Source organism: Drosophila rhopaloa, unplaced genomic scaffold, assembly GCF_018152115.1.
Source record: "Drosophila rhopaloa isolate 14029-0021.01 unplaced genomic scaffold, ASM1815211v1 contig_2, whole genome shotgun sequence".
Classification (NCBI taxonomy): Eukaryota; Metazoa; Arthropoda; class Insecta; order Diptera; family Drosophilidae; genus Drosophila; species Drosophila rhopaloa.
In genome coordinates, this window is record NW_025335083.1 from 5,997,881 (window position 1) to 6,018,404 (window position 20,524).

General features: G+C 39.5%; 3 protein-coding genes across 7 annotated transcripts in view; 2 read left to right on the plus strand and 1 right to left on the minus strand.

Annotated features, from left to right (window-relative positions):
• Nucleotides 1–20,228, minus strand: part of LOC108045861 — a 52,834-nt gene extending 32,606 nt beyond the window's left edge. Inside the window, exons 1-2 of one of the 2 annotated variants that reach the window (XM_017125308.2) lie at nt 19,128–20,228; nt 8,643–8,687 (exon numbers count right to left, since the gene is read on the minus strand). The gene's annotated coding sequence lies outside the window, so the exon portion shown is untranslated. The remainder of the gene's footprint in view (nt 1–8,642; nt 8,688–19,127) is intronic. The other variant, XM_017125309.2, reaches the window with a different exon arrangement.
• LOC108045863 lies at nt 11,559–13,183 on the plus strand. 2 transcript variants are annotated; one of them, XM_044459664.1, is made up of 3 exons: nt 11,559–11,641; nt 11,785–13,080; nt 13,112–13,183. In XM_044459664.1, exon 2 carries the CDS (start codon nt 11,818–11,820, stop codon nt 13,048–13,050), a length of 1,233 nt encoding a protein of 410 aa, XP_044315599.1. In that variant the 5' UTR covers nt 11,559–11,641; nt 11,785–11,817; the 3' UTR covers nt 13,051–13,080; nt 13,112–13,183. The 2 variants fall into 2 exon arrangements, with proteins under 2 accessions (XP_044315599.1, XP_016980803.2); XM_017125314.2 differs by having other exon boundaries at nt 11,785–13,183.
• LOC108045862 lies at nt 14,739–16,455 on the plus strand. 3 transcript variants are annotated; one of them, XM_017125311.2, is made up of 2 exons: nt 14,739–14,845; nt 15,071–16,455. In XM_017125311.2, the coding sequence occupies exon 2, from the start codon at nt 15,111–15,113 to the stop codon at nt 16,362–16,364; it is 1,254 nt and encodes a 417-aa protein (XP_016980800.2). In that variant the 5' UTR covers nt 14,739–14,845; nt 15,071–15,110; the 3' UTR covers nt 16,365–16,455. The 3 variants fall into 3 exon arrangements, with proteins under 3 accessions (XP_016980800.2, XP_016980802.2, XP_016980801.2); XM_017125313.2 differs by having other exon boundaries at nt 14,796–14,845; nt 15,090–16,455; XM_017125312.2 differs by having other exon boundaries at nt 14,799–14,845; nt 15,080–16,455.
• Nucleotides 20,229–20,524: the final 296 nt, after the last annotated feature.

Below are 20,524 nucleotides of genomic sequence, written 5' to 3' on the forward strand. Positions count from 1 at the left end.
CGCTGTGCCTTGATTAAATGTCAGGTTACCCCGGGTCGGAATTGTGGGTGGTTTTGGCCGCCTGGCTTTTGCGGTGCTCGAAACACAGCTGGCAGCCTGATATTTTCCAACCATTTTCACCCGGCTTGCCAGCATTTTTCGTACATACGTCAGCGTAATCTTATTAACAAGGCGAGTATTCTAATGATGCCCGGGCACTAAATGTCTTTTGTGGTAATAAGACAGCATCCCACGTTATTTGTGGAGTTTGGGGGAGTGGGAAGAGCATCTGGCGGATTAGTCGGATTAGAGTTGCCTAAGTGGGAATCGCACGGAGACTCATAATAATTCAGGGTAAACTTAAACTGCCATAAATATTTGGTTGATTTCTGTTCCCCATTTACATAATGTCCTAATACCTTAATCCATATAATAACATTTGTGGATTCGCAGAATTATTGGGATTATGTGTTGTTATTACATTTTGTGGGCATGTGCCTCTGGGTATTGGAAAACTTTTAGACGTTACAATAAAATTCATGAAAATTAACATTTTATTTACATATAAAATGTGAAAGGATTTTGAAACTGATTTTAAGCAATTTATATTTTGAAATACCTTTTGCAGGCATTGCTTCACAAATATTTAATCCATCTCTAACAACCCTATAAAACTATTCGACCCTTTGATTTGTCTATTTAACAAACAAATTTGGCTATAATTGTAGCAAATTCCAAATTTATACATTGTAGGCCGTTATGAGTAGGAGGTTTTTGTAATTTCGTTTAGAATTATTATAATGCTAATAAGGTAACTTACATATTTAGAGTTAAGAGCTTACCAAACGTCTTATAGTTCCTCACTGCCAGTATGCGCTTACATATTTTATGGCGAGTTCTCGGATGCTCGACACCTGAACACAATCCCGAAAATTTCAAGCCAATAAATGCTTAAAGTGTCGGGCAGACTTTAAATTACAGGGCACAAATTCCGACTGTCCGCAGACTGCAGCTAATTAATTGGCCGCAATTTGCGCGGACTTGCGCGGAAAAACTTGCCAGGGAAAATGGAAATTGTCTCTGTCGTTTTGTAGGTCAACAACAATGATGTTGCGGCTCTTGTTGTTGCCGGTTGTCTGCCGATTGTTGTTGCCGGCACATGCTTTGGCATAATTTATGTAGCCCGAATAATGTTTGTGCACTCTTCCCTTATTTATTTATTTTCTTATGTTTTTGCGTGTGTTTGCTGTTGCTGGTTTTATTTGGCGGCATTAAAAGCTGCCATGAAAATGTTTTATTTACCGAAAAATGTATTTGCATGTCTGCCCGGGACATTTGCATAATTGTTAAACAAACGCCAGCATAGATGTGTGTATGTATTGAAAAGAGGGATTTCTGTACAATTTTGTGCATTAGCCGAATTGGAAAAAAATAGAATATTTAACGGGTACAAGCTATAGTAAATTAAATTCGATTTTATACTGAAATAGGTTAGATTAAATTTACAATATTTCGGTATTTCAGAAATATGGTAGAATTTAGCTTTTACACTCTTTAACTAATATTTTTGGGAAACGTTCTGGTGTGCTGCTAAATATTCCATTCAGGAAATGTTACAAGTCCACATAATCTTTCCCATTTCCTTATCCTCTCCGCCATTGCAGCATTAAATTCCTGATAGAATCTATTAAATATTTAACTTATCGCCGCTCTAAATCAATAGCCAAATATATTAGCCCCTTTTATGTACGCTCTCAGACAATACATAGACAGACACACGCACACTTGTGCACATAAAAACTCATTCGAGCGTTTCATAATGATATGAGAAAAACGACGAAAAAAGACATGCGAAAAATAGCGAGCCCAACACATTGCCTCAACTCATTTTCGCATAAAAGGACGCCAATGTGTCGGTCCTGGCAAAAGGCCAAAAATGAACTCACACATTCACAGCCACACTCGCACACACACACACACACACACAGATGGCGGGCTAACCCACACAGAGACACTAGCTAAGCTCCTCTATATAGAGCCATTGGTACATGGCAAACAATAAATGTACGATGCCAGCACAAGAGACCAACTAAATTATCAGTAATATTGGAGCACGAGGATAACGCTATGTGTGTATGTGCCAGGGGGCGTGGCAGGAGGGAGGTTCTTCGGTAGGCGTGGCAAATAAACACATCAGGCAAAATGCTTTTTACTTAAATTAACAGAAACGAGCAGCTTGCCTTGCTTTTTGGACACCCAACTAACGCTAAGTCGTTAAGTTTCATGTGCAAAGGGGGAGCACTCGAAAAAATATACTTTAACCATGATAAAACTTAAATGAGGCATAAATGTTCCTCTGAATATTTATTATTTATATAATTTGTTAAATAGCCAAGTCAATAAAACATAGCAAGAACGATTCGGCTCTCATTCGTCGAGATGGTACTATAAATATTTACTAAATATGGAAATATAAATATTCCTTATGCAATCGCTTTATAAAATCCCCAGAATAACTAAGAATATTTTGCAAGACAATATGTAAATTTTTTTGCAAGACAATGTGGAAAACCGTTAGCGGATTTAAAAATATTTCTCATGAAGACGTCTCGTATACATATTTACATGAAGAAAGTAAGGCACTGCAAGCCTGTTAAGCTAATAGTTTATACTTTTTTGTATACATTTTAAAATGTAAATGCAAGCGCAAAATAGTTACCAACACAAAAATATCCATTTTCCTCTTAGTTTACCCTCTAACGAATGCATATTAAAAGAGTCAAGAAATGGATATTCAAATGCTCTTAACCAATTTTTGTTCATGAGATATGAAGTACTTATAAATCCGATAGCTGAGAAACATAAACCACTTTTTGGCACTTGAAAACTGAGACCCCAGCTCATGTTTGATTTGCCAACGGGGCTCATCAATAATTGAGTTTGCACAATTTTTGTGATGGCATATACGATTCCAAGTTCGCTCATAGAATTACGTAATGGTATCGTAATATCCAACTCGCTAGGGTGCAGGAACAAGCTGCTCATCAGCCCAAACCCAAACCCCTCATTTCCAGAGCTTTGCCAGCTCTTTCCTGATATGGCATACTTAAGCAATCGAGGCAAATGTTTTATCGTCACTTTGCCACACACTCTCACACAATACATATTTATATATGTATATATATATATGGGTTTATATGTGTGTGCGGAATACAAAATGGCGCCAGTTTCCTTATGCCTTTGGGCTCTCTGCATCGCTCGGTTCGCCTCAATCTCAATCGCCAGAAAAGTCTATCAACGCATGGGGCAGAAGGCCAAAAGGACGAGGTGGATGGCTAGGAAGTGGGAAAGAATCCGGGTTGAAAGGCGAAAAGACGAGAAGACAAGCAGCAATGGAACTTAAATGCCGAGTTTCGGCAGAAAATGTTTAATAACATCGCTCCCCTTTTCACTCCTGGCATCGAGTATACGACAAGTTGTACCATTGTAAATTTAATAAAGCCAGGGTTAAGCAGTTAGGGTGAAAATCAAGAAGCCAGCAATTATTTGGTTACGCAATTACCACAGCCAGGCAACCGGCAGGTTCAATAGGCTTAAATAATTTGCCCAAATCCCCTTGGCGCAAAAACAAACAAATAAATTCAATGCAGAGAGGCACAAAACTTTCCGGTCCCGCAAAATACAAACACAAATAGTGAAAGTTTACAGGAATGATACGGGGGGGCAGGCAAGTGGGCGTGGCAAAGGAGGTGGGGAAAGCCAAAGCGACAAAAGCCGACTTCTGAATTGCCACACAATTTATTATTATTATTGTATACAAACAGTAAATGCGCGAAAATAAAGTTGCCTCAAAGGACAAAAGGCGAATTTTCTGCAACAACAAACCACTTTTATTCTTGTTCTTTTAGTTTTTAGTGAAAGTCAAAAAATTAGTTCGTACGCGCTTCAAAAGGCTGCAAAATGCAATTATTTAACCGCCGCAAAAATGTTTCCAAAGTGGAGTTTCTGTGTACTTTCTATTTGGACGTGGCACCGCCCTAGTTTCAATGCATTTTTATTTAGAAAAAAAGCGAAAAATATTTGAATTTTTGTTGATTTTATTTCGGTTTGCTTTGAATTCGAAAATGAAAGGGAAACTAAAACAATTTCAACTTTGAAAATGTACACGAATCACAAAAAGGAATTCAAAGAAAACAATAAAAGCATAAATAAAAAAATGTATTTTATGTATTTCTAGAAATGTTTATTTTGCAAATATATTGTTTTTCAATAAGTGCTTTATTTATTGCCGGTTATTCGTCAGCGCCATGATTTACACTGTCCGGAGGAACATTTATTTCGCCTGCAGGACTGCAACTCAATCATATGGGCTTTTAAGAATTTATATTTATGACCAGATGCAATCAACGGAACCAATGTGTCCGCGGATTGTCCATCAAAACGAGAGTCAACAACAAGCAATAATAAAACCAAATGCATTTCGCATTAAATCAATTCGCGTTGACTTGCTGGCCACAAAAAGTTGCACAAGCGCCCATCAATCAAACATAAGACACACACAAAAACAGGGCAAAATGACAAAAGGATAAGCCCCAGGCCGCAGATATATGTACCATATAAACTGCACATGGATTTATTCTCGCACATTTAATTAAAATGCGGCCCAGACACAATATTCGTCAAAGTGATTGGCCCGAAAGCGGCTTAGTGAACTTAAGTAAATTAAATGTTATGGTTGTTGGTGAAGGGTGGGGCCAAGTGGGTGCTGTCGGGGAGAAAAGCTGCGGAAACCTCAATGAAAATTGTCTTTAAAACTGTTTTTTGGCGACGACAAAGCGAATCGCAATAAATACTCCACCAACTGGGGGGTGTGTCTGGGCTCAGAGGGTTGGTACAGAGCTCTGGGAAATTTGCATATTTTAAATTACTAGTGGGGCCTCTCGGCAGCGATTGCTTTTGGGGTTGACAATGGCGCAGCCACGACAACTCCAATTTATTTGTAATTTGTTCGAAATTTATATCAAACGCAGGCCTCACACCTATTTCCTGGCCCCAGAGGGTCTCTATTTCACACACACCCTGCCACACACATAATTGCACTCATAAAATGCCAAATACTCAGCTCCGCACGCTTCGATATTTATGTCTCGAAGTGCTACCCAGTGCAAAAGAGGGTATTATGGGATTTTAGTATGTAAAGTTTTTGAACTTAGTTAATTATTTCGTTAAGAACAATTCTAACAATTCAACATCTGTGCCATTTTTATTTCATAGCAAAGATCCCAACATATTTTTAAATTATCGTTATCTTTATTACATTTCAAATTTTGTATTTAATAATGTTTTTTATTATTTAAAGGAATGCTTTTAGGGCCTGACTCAAAATTAGATATGTGATAGTGCACAGAGGAATATTTATATTAAATGCTTGTTCCAAGAAATAAGATCATCAAATATTACGTTTGTTAACATAAACATCAACGTATATATTTGTTTAACTTGCCTTCAGTTTATTTGCTAGTTGGCATCGCCAGGTCGATCACCCCATTGCCAGGAAGTCCAATCCCACATGTAGACATATCTTAATACCTACAGACTTGGGGTAGCTGGAAAGCAAGCAAACAAACAAATTATGTGCTCATTTGAATACACATTCTAATGCGAATCACGTTGACAAAAATTCATTGGAGCGTGCAGGATACGCACACGAGCACACGCAATCACCCACACTGGACGGGAGGATACCTTGACTTTCGAACTCTGGTCTATCCAATCAGACCTGCTGCCAGGTCCTGGCGAAGATAAAGACAGGGGGAGTGGCAAATTGTCCCCACCTCGGACGCTGACGAGGACATATTTATAAAGCGCTCATTTCGGGCAGAGCACATAGATGGAGTGGCATCCCAATAACCAGTTAATCTATCGGAACATGGTGCAATGTGTAGAAAATTAAATGTGCTAGCTGGAGCCTCTTACACTGAAACAAGCCCGTTCTCTTATCCAAAAGAACTTGTTATGAGTGATTTGTTAAATAACATTTATATAACTTTATGAATTTTTAACAAATTTGTTTGCTTATATAATACCCATTAAAAATAAATATTCGATAATAGCTGTTTTTATGAAAGGAATCTAAATGAAAAATATAATGTTACTGATTTTTTTACTAATATCTGAGTAAGCTGCTTAATTTTTACTTTAACCCATACTTTTCATACCAGATTTTTCTTTAATAATAATTTTGTATGTTGTTTAACCAAAAGTGGAAAAAATAAAACAAATAAAATTGTAATACACAATTTTAGGTTGAAAAACATTATGAAGACATGACAAAAACGTACAGTATAAGTAAAACCAAATTTGTATAAAGAGTTTAACTCTTAAAATGATTTTGACCTAGTTTTTGCACCCAAAGCTTTTGCTTGTTTTCTCTGGGAATCAATTTTTAAAAAAATGTAAAATTTTTCAAGGATTTTCATGTGTCTCCAAACAAGCTTAACTTTTTTACACAACTAATTATTATTCTGATTCCATGTTTCTCTCAGTGCTGTGTATGCCGATGTCCTTGTTGTGTCTGTGTGTGCCATGTAAATGCAAACTAAATATGTACAAACGCCACAGCCAGGCATTAAGTCGATTGCTTCAAGGACTTTCTCGCGCTTAGTGGAGAAGCCCCGGGGAAAGCGGGGAAAGCGGAGAAAGGGGCGCAGACGGACGGAGAAAGGGGCGTGATGGCAGGGGGAGTGAGAGTGAGGGATTCCTGGCGGCTTTGTCATTCACACCCAGTAGGATGTCTGCTTCCATCGCTCTATTCCGCATTGTCACTGCCAACAGCTTCAACCCCCCACCCCACCACGTTGTGGTGCCCCCTCAAGTGTAAATGAGTGGATCCACCCGCCGCACCACCACCCCTTCGGCAACTCCCACAACCACCAAGCCGGCTATGCATGTGCTGGGAAGGCTTTTTAATAAGCAATTTATTTTTAGCCTAACAACGCTCATGTAATGAAAAAAACGGAGCCTCAGTTCCAGCGGCTTACAATTCACTTGCAATGATTTCCACGCCACGCCCACTTTTCCACCCTCTTCGCGGGGCGTGTTTGCCAACGATAATTAATTTTTCGGCCTACCCCAAGCAAGAAGCTAAGACCATGAGTTCGTACCGCATTAAAAAGAAATTAAAATGTTGCCATTCTCCTCCGCATTTTCCACCTCGCCAACCTCAAGTACATCTAATGAGATAACTTGGAGACAACTGGCGAGAATTGAGTGTATAAGGAATAATAATGAACAGCGAAGAATACTGGTTGAATATTCATATCCATTCAAGGTAGAGCTTTTATTATAAGGGTTACTTTAAATGCAATACAAGCAATATATTGTAGTAATTTCGTTTTTAAGCACTACAGAGAGGTGAAGTAAAAAATGTACGAAGGGCTTACAGCAGTCTTGATCGGCATAAAATACAAAATATTATGGTTAATATGAAGGCATATTGATGAAGGATATAGAAGGATAGAACAATGATATCTTGGTGTTAAATGAACAAGTGTAAAAACACACAAAAAATGTGTTGTTAGTTTTTAAATCAGAAACCAATTTAACTATGTATTTAGCAAAACTTTTTAAAGAATAAATATTAATGGAAGAGTAATACACGTAAAATTTATCAAATTTTTTAAAAGTTTTGTTTTTATATTCACTATTTTTTGCACTTAATGTTTTAAATTGCTGACCCTTTTATAGTTATTAATATTAATTGTGACCCTCATTAAACAAGACACTTTTCAAATTACTTCTACTCCAAACCCTGATTATTACCAAAAATATCCGAGATGTGTTATTTTGCAAAGCCCAAATTAAAGAAAAAGCGGTTTAATTTAGTGCAAAAGTAAAAATTAGATGATCAGATATACATCAGCACACTTGTCAAGGACGTTGACAAAAACCGCGCTTCATTTTCATTGGGCTTGAAATAGCTGGCATCAACATGGCAAAATGGCAACATTTCAAGCCTACTCATAAATCAATTTCGTTTTTATTGCGAATGCCGTTTGTCTGCGCTACTTTTACATGGCCATTGCCAGCGATTTTTGTGGCCATTTTTATGCCGTTCAGTTAATAAAGCCTCTACCCAAAGGAGAAAAAAGTAGAAAATTCAACAAACAGGCAAAAAACTCTCGGTTTTACTTTTGGCCCGCAAGCGTATAAATATTGTTTTTAAACCCCAATGAAATATTGCATGCGTTTTTGACGAATCGCCCATATGTACACATAACATTTATAAATAAATAAATATAATCATAAATAAATGAAGCTCAAGCACATGACAGCTTGATGGCAAAAAAGCACAAAGGAAATAAATATTACACAAAATTGAAAACTTACTTCAAAGCCGTGTTTTCGCTTTTGATTTGCATATTTAATTTGATTTGCATAACAACAGGTAGATATACAAAAAAAATTAAATAAAAGGTAAGTTACATTTACCTTTACCTTTAACGGGATTAATTTTTCAGTACCGATTTTACATTGAAAGGCAAGTATTTATAAAAACAATAATTTTGAATGGCGTCAACTTTTTTTTAATTGTGCCTTTACTAACTTTATTCGGTTTTCCCAAAACAATATTTTAAAGCTGTCTGAAATTTTTCCAAGCCTACCTTTTTATCGTTTTAATCATCCGCAGCTTAGTTGTCCGAAGTAACCTGAAAAAAGGAAGAAAGGGCTTTGAAAAAACAACGCAAAAGGGTTTCATATTAGAAATGTATAAAACTTTTCGTTTCATTTTGTTTTGTTCCTCCGTTTTTTTTAATATAAAATGGCTTTACTCGGGGAAATTTTGGAAAGCGAGACGGGAAGGGAGAATATGTAAATATGTGTTGGATGCTGGATGCCTTTGGAGGCCTCGCAGCAGCATGCTCGGAATTTAAATTTGTAGCTAAGCCTCGAAAAATGCGCGCCGCTTCATATTGTGAGAGCAGCCAGCCAGCCTGACCCTTTTGTGGGTGTCTGTCATGTATCTTTGGTGACAAAGGACAATGCCATAAGGCTGCGGGGCCAACAATAAAATTAAATATTCTATTTAATGGCCTCGTAGTATGCCAGACGCGTCGCCCAACTTTTCTTGGTGCATTCCTGCAGGAACAGGGGCGTGGCTCGGGACCTTTGACCTTTGCAACTTCATAACTACAACTTGAACTTCCTGCGATGCCCTCAAAGCCCAACCCTTTGTTTACTGCAAATAACAAACTCGTACTGCAATCCAATAAAAATACCGTAAACTTTCGTTTTAATTCCGTTTCCCCTCAGCTCAAATTGCAACCAGTTTATTCGAATTCTGATTGTCCGTTTATTAGCCCCGGGCCCCTTTCGAATAACCAAAAAGAAAGCCACGTCTCTGTCCTCGCCAGGGGCATGCAAATAAAACAGATTTTATTGGCGGTCCTCGGTCTTCGGTCCTTTTTCTTTATTCCAATTTTTGTCCAACATTTCCCTTTTTTCTGGCCTAACGAGAGTGAAGGAAGGAGACTTATCTCCTACACATAGGGTTGTTGTTTTGCAATTTCGTCCTCCATATAAATTAAGCAGATAATATAAATTAGATGGGATCGAGGCGGTTTGTGTGATCAGATACCCGTACGATATTCAAAAGTAAAGCCCACCGAAAATCGATGACACAAGTAATGCCTCAATTAAGCTGCCAGGGAAATTTGTCGAGCCAGCGACGGAAAACATAATGAAAAGCAAGCATAATATTTTCATCTCCTGGAGGCGGAGGCTTCAATTCCGCACTTTCCCCAATATATATTTAATACTCGGCAGCATTTTTTGTTTGTCCTTCCCCGCAGACCACGAGGGGCAACCACGGCAAACAGAGTCTAAACTTTTTATTCTCCGCTCCTTACGTCGAAAGAAGTAATGAGTGGGTGGATGGGTGGATGGGGAGTTGAAGGTCGGGGGGTGACGAGACTCGGCATTTGTTTGAGCAATATTTTCGTGTATATTTTTCAGCTTTTCTGCACGTTGTTGATGGCTGCTTTTAGTACCCCATGAGACTCTGCTTTTGGGTATTTCGCTTTGAGTGTTTTAAATGGCAGCACTTTAATGAAATGTTTTAATGTCCCACAAACTGGCTGCCACCAAAAATTTTATTGATAATAACTGCAGTAGCACCTCCTCGAATTTGTCTTAAAAGTTTTAAAAATAAAAAATATTTTTTCTTTTTAGATTTTTAATGGGCTGTCAATCAAAAAAAATTATTTTTTTTCGTTTTATGATGTATTTATGTTTTAAGTATATAATAATATAATCCTCTGTTTAAATATAAATACCATCTATTAACTGCTGAAATTAAATTGCCCAATAGACCTTAGTAATTTGTGCATAGTCTTTAATCAATTTTCCACAGATTTTCTTTATATCCCTATTTATTTTCTTTTAAAGTCGACAAGGCAACCGTTTCCAACCCGAATAAATAAAGTTAAGGACGTTTCTTCTGAGAATTCTCAAGGGGTATGACGTAGTCGATGATATAGCTCAACCCTCAACCCAGGGGCAAAGTTTTAAAGGCGTCACGCCCTAACAGCGCATTACAACTCACTTTCTGAAGCTGTGGGGATGGGGGTTCCCAGAAATGGGTTTCGACTGGGGTCTGGGGGTTGCCTGGTTCCCTTTCGAGTAGGCCAGGGTTGCCAGGCCCTGGCACACCCACTCACACCCACTGACGGCGCATAATTGCGCTGCGTCTGAGGCAAAATGAAAATATTTGAAGCTGCGAACTTCTCAAGTGTAAAAAATTTAATTTCGAAATGTAGGTTTAACGAACGGAAATTGCTTTCGCTCTCCGCGGAAAAATTGAGTAAGCCCTTGCCGCGCTTGTTATTGTTGCCTGATTTTCCTTCCCGCTTTCTTTTTTTTTGCTGCCGGGAAAAAAACAAAGTAAATGCAAAGTCAGAAATAAAGTCGGCCGAAAGCATCCCCGGCGAAGGCATATCTCATTTGTGTTTTCGTTTGCAATTTGTTTGGATAACTTTCTGATTGAGCTCGTGGCCCATTGCGGCGCATAACAGGCGCAGAATGGAATTATTTAATGTTTTACATTTGGCCTCCTCAACTTGGCCCCATTTCCCCGATGGCAGACTGGCCGGGTAATTGCAATTGATTTGTCGAGCACTTTGCACGCCAATTTGTTTCTGGTCACGGCCAGTTTGAGCGGGGAATGTGGTCAAGGCTGTGGGGTGCCAGCAGATTGGCACCCAGAAGTGAAAATTGGAGCGCAGTCTTTGATCTTGGGACTCGAAACCGAATTAGCACCTTGCCAATTGCTTTGACCTACAAAATTAGGCAATCAATTTTGCTTGCCAGAATAAACTTCACAAATTTTAAGTAAAATTGCGTTTTTTGATTGAAAAAACGTATATGAGTAATGGTCTTTTTTATTTGAGCAAAGAAAGAAATACTCGAAACATTATTTTACTATTACTATTATTTAGCATGTCTTTTGTGTCTGTGACTAAGATAGATTCAAAGCTACCAAAAAGAATCATTTACATTTGCTTCAGAAAATATAAGAAATCTTAAATCACAGTTACCACTGTGTTTATGTTTGTCAATTTGTATTCATTTAGTATAACCCAAAGTCTACATTGTGCAATTCAAAGTAAATATTTGGTTCCCTTTTTTTATATTTTCCAAAATAAGCGCTTTAAATTAAGACAAAGCTGTGCAAGAAAGCTAAAACATTATACCCACTTACTAGTTGTGTTTTTAATTAATATGTTTCTAAATTTACCACCCTTTTAGAACAAATAACACAGAAATACGCGGAAAAACAATATGCCTTCTGTTACAAGGGAAAAGATGGGAAGTCGATCAACCCAAGGTCGTGGCACCCAAAATGCATTCATCAACTTCATGGCCTGTTTCAAGCAGGTGAACAGTTGGATGCAAGGCAGTCAACTTGAGTATTTAGCCAGGTTAAGATGGGCAGAGCTCAGCAAAAGTCAGCATCGGAAGTTCGATTTCGATAAAAACAAATTTGACATGCCACGCAGGCTGGAAATGGTACCCTTTAAACAGATTACGGAAAAACCTACGAATGGGAAAGTACAGAAGGATGTGTTGGTACTTAAAAGTCCCACGATCTTGCGTTATTCAAAATCGTCGATATTAAGCGACCATTGCTCAGTAAAGACAGTTGATGGGGAAGACATTAATTCGGATTCTAATATTTCATCACAAGGCCATGTGGACTTTGAGAAAACGAAGGAGTTGCCAATGGTTGATTTTTCTAGCACTGATATTATTGAAATATCCAGTACTTCCATCACTGTGGAGGATAAACCCTTTGCCAACTTTCTCCTGGATTTTTACGTTGCTCATGACACCGAGGAAAATGTGCACGAAGTTGCTGTTAAATGGGCCCAAATGTCGGACAAACAAAGGGAAGTTTATGAAGCCGAGAACTATGTCCTTAAGCTTTTTTCAAAGCGCTATAATTGTGATGATATTTTCGATCCAGTTAAGACGCCAATGGATGTTGATACTAATATAAATCACAAGAGCTCCGTGGATAATGAGATTAAGAAGACAAAACCAAGAGCCAACCGGCAAAATAAGAAGGAGAACATATCGACCCAAAAGCCGCGAAAACCCGTCAAACGGCTCAGTGCAAAAGTAAAGCCGGTCAAAAATTCCTCAAAAAATGGGGTTTTTTCTTCGGTTTCTGCAGAATTCCGTAATCGCACAACCAGTAGTTGCTCGGATTGTGATAGTACCCATCTTGCTGATTGTTATTTAATTGAACCACGAAATGATCCCGAGGAATCCTATGAGGCTTTACTGCCGAAATCAAGAACCAAGCGTGTAAGGAAGATCGAGAAGAAATCCACCAAAATCAAAAGAAATATTCGTCCATCAGTTTTAGTTCCAGTCTGCAAAAACAGTAGTTTATCGGCCTACAAAAATTTCTTGCGTCAATTCCGGCGAAAAAATCCGGGTCGACTAATCGTTGAGTGCGATTCCATCTGGCGCAAAATGACCCCTCGCGAAAAGAAACTGTTCCGATGAAACAACACTATAACGCTTCTCAAAATTAATGAAGTATACCAGCAAAACAAACTAAATTAGTAGAAATGTATAATTGTTTCATAATTTTTATAAGCTCATGACTGTGTTTGAAATAAATACGTATTATATATTTCACAAAAATCTTTTGCTCAACTTTTCGTACAAGTGTTGGCTGTCATTATAAAATTTTACAATGTGAATCATGCCGGCAGAACTCCTTTTCATTCCCTTAAGACTTAATTAAACAATACTTTGTTTAAAAATATTTGTGATTTTAATATCATATTTGAGCCGTAGTTTTTAAAAATTAGTTTTTTAGTCTTTTGAACTTAAGACGATAAGAACAGATACTAAATTTTGATCTTATATTAAAAGTAGAGTTACGGATATTCTGTATTTGACGAAACAGCTTGATACTTTAGATTATTTCCGAAAAGATGCCTTAAAAAACTATGAAATCAGAACCGATTTTTATAGGTGCAAAACTACGGATCCATAAATAACATATCCTTCCCAACATGATCTGGCCTTTTTTGATTTTCTGATCTTGTAGAAATCTTTCGCCTCTTACAAGCACAGATTATTTAACTGTACTATGATTGTTATAATTCCATTTAAAAAACCAATATAAAATGTGAGCAGCACTGACATGAATATTTGTTTAAATAAGCCCACAATGTTGCGACTCTGCTTATTTTCAACATTTAAGCCTTTCCATCTGAACTCGCTCAGTAAACTCTCAGTAAACCGCGCAAAGTCAAAGTGCATTTGTGCAAAGTGCTAGAAGGTTGGGATCCTACTGACCTGGCTGCACCTTAAACGCCCCTACTGAAAAGGCTTACCGAAAATTGTGGCTAAAAGTGTGTAACAAAAAACAACAACAGCACTCATGGAAAATCCTCAAACACACTCGGGCAAACTTTTTGAATCCCCAAAACCCAAACTTTCGGCAAATATGTTGCCAAAGCTTTTTTCGGCCAGTGTTCTAGTGCTCTGGCACAGAATGTTGGCCAAAGAGTTCGATAAACTCCCTGGCCACTGTATAGAAACATTAATAACATTATCCGCACCCAACACCCCAAAAACAAATGCAAAACAAACTAATCAAACTTTTTCCAGGATAACCGAAACGACACAAAATGCGCAAAACAAATTGCTTTATTTTCTAATTCAGCTAGAAAGCATTTTCCAGACTTTGTTTCCGAGCAGAATGAACGAGCGAGTGGGGGAAAAATCGAAAATCAATTTCTGTTAATGTGCCCGGACCAAGAGTTTTCTGCCAAGAGTCCTTGCAACCCACACACCCACACTACCGCACAACCAAACATCGCAGGAAAACCCAGCATGCGTTGGCCAGAGCATATTTTTGCATAAAGTTTATGCAAACATTTTTACTCGAAACCCGCATAAATTACGGCGCCTGGCTCGGTGCCCTAATAAACCCTATCTAGCGGATGTCTGGGGCTCAGTAAGTGGCCCGGATGCTGCTGCTCAGGGTCCTCCACTGGTTCCACCGGTTCTGCTGCTTATTTTGCATGTCATTTGCGTCTGAGCACTCTGCGGCCCAGAAACTGCGAATTGGAGGAGCTCTGGACTGTTTGCTTTCCTTCGGTGTGCGCAGATAAATCTTCGATATTTATAGGTTAAAAATTACCAAAAAATATACATTCTCGGTTGCCTTAGAAAGTGTACAAAGGCTTAAATCTCAGTTACCCCTGCCATTATGTTCGTCTAGTTTTATTCATTCAGTATAGTTCATTCAGTATAGGACGCAGTACACAGTTTGAAATTCAAGGTAAATATTTTATTCCGTTTTTTTTTTCCAAAACAATTGTTGCAAAGAAAATATCTGTGGTGCAAGAACCTTTCTTCACACATTCAATTACATACACTTTCATGGAGTACTAAAATTCTAGTCTGCAGCTGCCGAAAACTGCATTGTTCCAACATAAGCTCTTCATTGCAACATATTTTCTTTGTGGCACTTTCTATAACCAATATTAATATCCACCAACTAAAGATAACATAGAAATATACAGAATATACAGAGGAAGTACAAAATGCCGCCCGTTTTGAGAGAGCGAAAAGTGATTCGATCAACCCCAGGTCGAGGCACTCGAAACGGATTTAGGAACTTCGTGGCCTGCTTCAAGCAGGAGAACGATTGGATACAAAACGGTCAGCTTGAGGAATTGGCCAGTGAAACATGGGCCAACTTTAACAAACAACAGCGCCGCGAATTCTCTTACGAAAGGTACAAAATTGACATGGCCCACAAGTTGGATATGGCCACTATTGAGCAGGTTTCGGAAGGGCCCTTCAAATTGAGGAACTTGGACGCTACAGACTTAGAGGTTCTTGAGAGTCCTAGGAGCTTGGATTATTCGAGTTGTTCGAATTTCACCATCCAGGCGGAAGTTCACATTTCCTCGGAGAACGCTAGTGGGCAAGCTAGTGTTTCAAATTCGAATAATGCAAGGAGGGATATAGTTGTCTCAGATACTATAGAGGAATCCGAATTGGAAGGTCCTTCGATTTCCGAAATTAATGAAATGTGCACCTCTACCGTGTCCGTGAACAGTACGCCTTTTGCCAACTTTCTGCAGGACTTCTCTCTAGTCCATGGCAACTCACCCAAGGATAATCTCGAGGAAGCAACTAAGAAATGGGCTAAAATGACTCTGAAGAAAAAAGAAGCCTATAAACCAGAAAAGTACGTTCTGAAGTTACTGTCGCAAGTGGATAATTGTAATGACCTTAATGGGATTGATCAGCAAACAGATGCCGAGGAACTCAGTGATGTTGAGGAGCCCCGAAAAAAGACCAAGCGAGCAAAGAAGGTTCCAAAGAAACCGGTGAAGCGGTTGAATAAGAGGGCTGGTGGCGGGTTAGTACCCGCCGCAAACTCTCCCAAAAAGCGGGGACGTCCCACGACTGCCCCTGCAGTCCAGATTAGTCGCCCAACGGTACCGGCCCGCCGGAGCAGCAGCCTATGGACCTTCAAAAACTTCATCCGCGAATTCCGGCACAGTAACCCCCACCGATTGACCGTGGAGGGCGCATCCTTATGGCGCAAAATGACCCCTCAGGAAAGGGAATCCTATCGCGTCCCCAAAAATAATGCTTCACGAGACTCGCCGATTCCCGAGGTTTCTGAAAGTACTGAGGACACTGAGCCAGTGCAGCAGGTTTCAGATGGCCAACTCGTACCGTGGACGCCTGTACAGAGCTCGCAGTCAGGAGAAAAGCGCAATTGGCTGGATTTCCTAAAAATTTCGAAGGCTGTCGAAAAAGTAAAGGGCTTCTTTGGTTAACGATTCACTTTTCCAAATTTCAAATGTATAATGCCAAAGAAAAAAAATTTTTTTGTTTAAAATCTGTTAGAATAAAAACAAATCAAATGTTTGTTCAGTTCTTAGTGCGATATTATGCAAGCAATTATGGCAAATGCAGTGGCATCCAACGGATGTTTTTCAAGAGTAGACTTTACGAAGAGTTTGAAAAGTACCTTTGTAATTGACATTAATAGGCACTATAACTTATTTAATTTTAAGCCATAATCACAATATATTAAAAATATCTAAATATAACCAGGTCTCATCAATATGTATTTGAGGAACCCACTCAAAAAGGGTTGTATTTTTAATTGTCTATGCGGAATTATTCATCGGCTTCTGCGAAGTGCAATTGTTTTTGATACTTTTAGCCAACCTGAATCCTCCACCCTCAACCCTCCACATTTATGGCTGCTTCGAGGGCGGACTTGCCTCTGAGGTGAGTCAATAGGGCTTTGTCTACTTTCGACTTTCCTGCATCGACTTCCCTGCTCCTGTGCTAACAAATTTCTCGCTATTGTTTACTTGGTTCAGAGTGCGTCGTTCCAGCCGCCTGAACTCTCATAGCTGCTTCCGTTTCCGGCTTTGTTTTCGTTTCGTTTCGTTCCGTTATGTCCCGTTCCGTTCGCCCTGCCCTCCATTTGGAAACCCTCGGGCTAGCCTTCCACATTTGGTGTTTATTTTATTGTACATTTGCTGCCGGCAACTCCGCTGAGCCGTGAACTGTGCGGCGTGTCATCATCTGGCTCGTTTTCAGTTGCAGACTGAGCATCAGCATCAGCACCATCACCAGCCCCAGAATCACCACCATTATCGTCATCATCATCGCCATGTGAGAGGTAAATTTCCTCAGTGGCCATAGACACGAGTGGGGGGATGGGTGTTGATGTCTGAGCCTGTTGTTCTGGCTGCTGTTATTGTTGTCTTTCGTTGCTTTTTAACGTGCGCCTTTCGTGTTATTTACTTAACAATTTACTGAATAATTTAAACACCTTTCCCACCCAGCGGGAGGTGAAAGTTATCCGGATGGGCATTTTGGGCCGGGCAAACAGGTATAGAATGAAAAATTTCCATGAGTTGACATTTTTTTAAACTAAATAATAAATTACTATTACTATTCATACAATGATATTAATCCCCATCATTATTAAAATAACATAAAAATTGAATTTGTATAAAAGTTAGTTAGAAGTTAGTATAAAGATATCTAAACTATAAGTTAAAGATCGAAATGAAAAATCACACCATATTCAATTGATATTCAATTAATAATAATAAGTCTTAGAAACGTTTAAGCAGATAAATAAAAAAGTCTATTTAACATATACAAATTTCGATGTTAGTCTTAAATTAATTAATTTTATTTTTTTACAGCAAAGGAGAGAGCAGGTCAAGGTTTAATCTCACTAAAAGCAGAAGATAAGTCTGATTCCTGGGTACCATCTGGTCTACCACATTCCTGGTAAATTCACTATATGTTCCCTGTTGTTTTTCTGTTGCCGCTTCGCATCCTGTTTGCTCCTTGCTGGCCACCACCATGTCGCCCCCCCCCCACCCTCGCTTTCCACTGACGGCCTTTGAATTATGAACCTGACTTTCCTTTTGGGGGTTTGGGGCTGGGTGGAAAAGTAAAAGTTTCACCTGTGCGGCTGAGAGTGTGTGTGTTGGCTGATAGTTGTCCACAGGCCCACACACACACAAGCCGACAATCAACCACACACGCACACACACACACACAAAGTGGAACGTACATTGGCTTGTGTTTACTTAGTCGAGTCTTTGACTGACATTTAATGCGGTTAGCATACGTGTTTCGCTCTGCGCCTGTGTGCGTGTTTGCTCCACTGTGTTGATAATGTGCATAATAAGCCTTAATTAATGTTAAATAATGAATTTTCTCATTTGCACGCCGTCAGCGTCGAAAAGGCATCGCCTTCGGCATTTCCTTGTATCCATTTTAATTCGAGTCAAACACAGGACTTTCTGTGGGCCTCCAAATGTTTACAGGTTAACCCTTGGTTGCCCCCGAAAAGTGCCGACTTCGAGCAGCTGTGGGTGAGGTCCTTTGTTGTGGTTCTTTCACCTTTCCCTTTTTTGAAATTTACAAAGGCCACAACGCAAACATTTTAAAAATCAGCAAGTTTTACTTTTGGGTACTTTGTGTGTTTGGCAATTAAATGACCTTATCAAAGGGGTTTAATCAGACGGAAGGGCTCGGGCTTGCGAACCATTTGACATGCGTAATTTACACAAGCTTAATTGAATGTTTAACAAATTAATGACAAGTCCCAAGGGCAGTTTCAGAAAAATATCAGAAAAATTTAACAGATAATCCATTCGTGAGAAAGCCATCCCTGTTTAATCAGTTTGAGCTCCTGTCCAAAGTTGAAAGTACTCTTTTATTTGCATAAACCCTTCAAAACATTGCAAGATTCTCTACCGAAAACTTTATCCCCGAACCCCAAAAGAAGTCAGTCCTCACAATGCCAAACTTTTCCTGCGCAACTCTTTTAAATCGAACACTTTTGTTTATTTACAAGCATTTAACCTAATTATACAAGCAACTTTCCGCATAACAAATATCGAATCGGCTTAGTTCGACCCCAAACTTAATGCGGATGGGAAACGGGAGTTCGAGCATATAAAAAGTTCAAACTGTCAGAACTTTGACAGCAATATTGTTGAGTTTTATGTACAACAAGCGGAATAACTAAAACAGTGCAGAAATTAGAAACAACATACCGAAAATGTCCGAAAAAGTTTGCCCTCGATTCCTGCAACTTTTCCTCGTTTCTTATTATGGATGTTGCTGTTGTTGTTGTTTAGCTGATGTTGTTATTGTTGTCGCAGGAGAAAATCAATGCCGGCATATTTTATCCTTTTTTCTTACGCAGGCGGCACACAAATACATATAAATATATATGTATACAAATAAAAGAGACCACTACACTGACACAGCAAGGGAGTATGAAATGTGACTGAGATGCCGGAAAAAAACAGTTGCCCAACTCAGCGTTTTTTTTTCTTATACTTTTTTTCGGTTATTTTGTTGTAGTTGATTAGCCGCCTGATGCTGTGGATTTTATTATTATTTTGTATGATTTTTTTTCGGCTGGCTTTTCCGGCTTTATGCGAGCGTGTTTTGTGCGGTTTTTATGGGCCTTGATTTGATTGCATTTTGTTTCTGGGCCTGTGTGGGATATATTTTTTCCAGTTTGGTTGGCACTTTCGCTGACAGCCCTTGAGGCAATTATTTGTTAGGCACGAAAGCGCTTCAAACGTTTCAATATTTGTTTGCTCTTTGTTTGATTTTTTAGTGAATAGTTGTGGCGATTTTTGTTTGCAACGATTGTTACTCAAGTTCTTTCCCCCTTCTGTTATTTTCTGTCACTTTTTCGTAATGGGTGGCATGCGCTGAGTGGCATGTCAATCAAAATCAATCAAAATGTTCGCGCTCGTTAGCGTTTACACATGCTGTGGTGTCGCTGGTTCCTCAATTTGCGGCAAATGGATTTCAGGTTGTTTTCGGAATTTCCCGTCTCACGTTACCCGGCGCACTCGGAAAATTCAGATGGTGGCACGTTCTGCCCCAGCTTTCGCCACTTTCTCTACACACACACGCACAGTGGGCCACATACACCAAGGGGTTAACTCCGGCTTTGCTGACCTACTGGCCACCTTCTTGTGTTTTAGCTGCCACAACTCCGGCTATAATTTGTACATTCGTCCGGCGGAGCGATCCACGGGCGGGGTACGGATCGGATCGGATCGAAACGGAGCGGTACAGAACGGAGTGGAGCGGACTCGAACGGATCGACTGCGGCGTGTCTGTCGCTCACGGCGAACGCTTTTCAACTGCTGCGCCCGCAACGCTCGACGGATTTCCAGGCAGGCAGACGCCTCCGCCAAGTGAAAACCAGGCTGTCTTCGGGGTGTCCTCGTGCCTCGTCGTCTTTCACTCGGCAAACTGTTATACGCGCTCTCAAAAGAGAACGAGAGAGAGAGCGCGAGAGAGTGCGGGGGAGCGCACCACTTTCACCGGTTTCTCTGCTTGAAAAAAAGGGGGAGGCTGCAGTAGCTAGCTACGTTATTTATACTTTCGATGTGATTTATCCGCCTGTAAACTGCTTAATAAATGC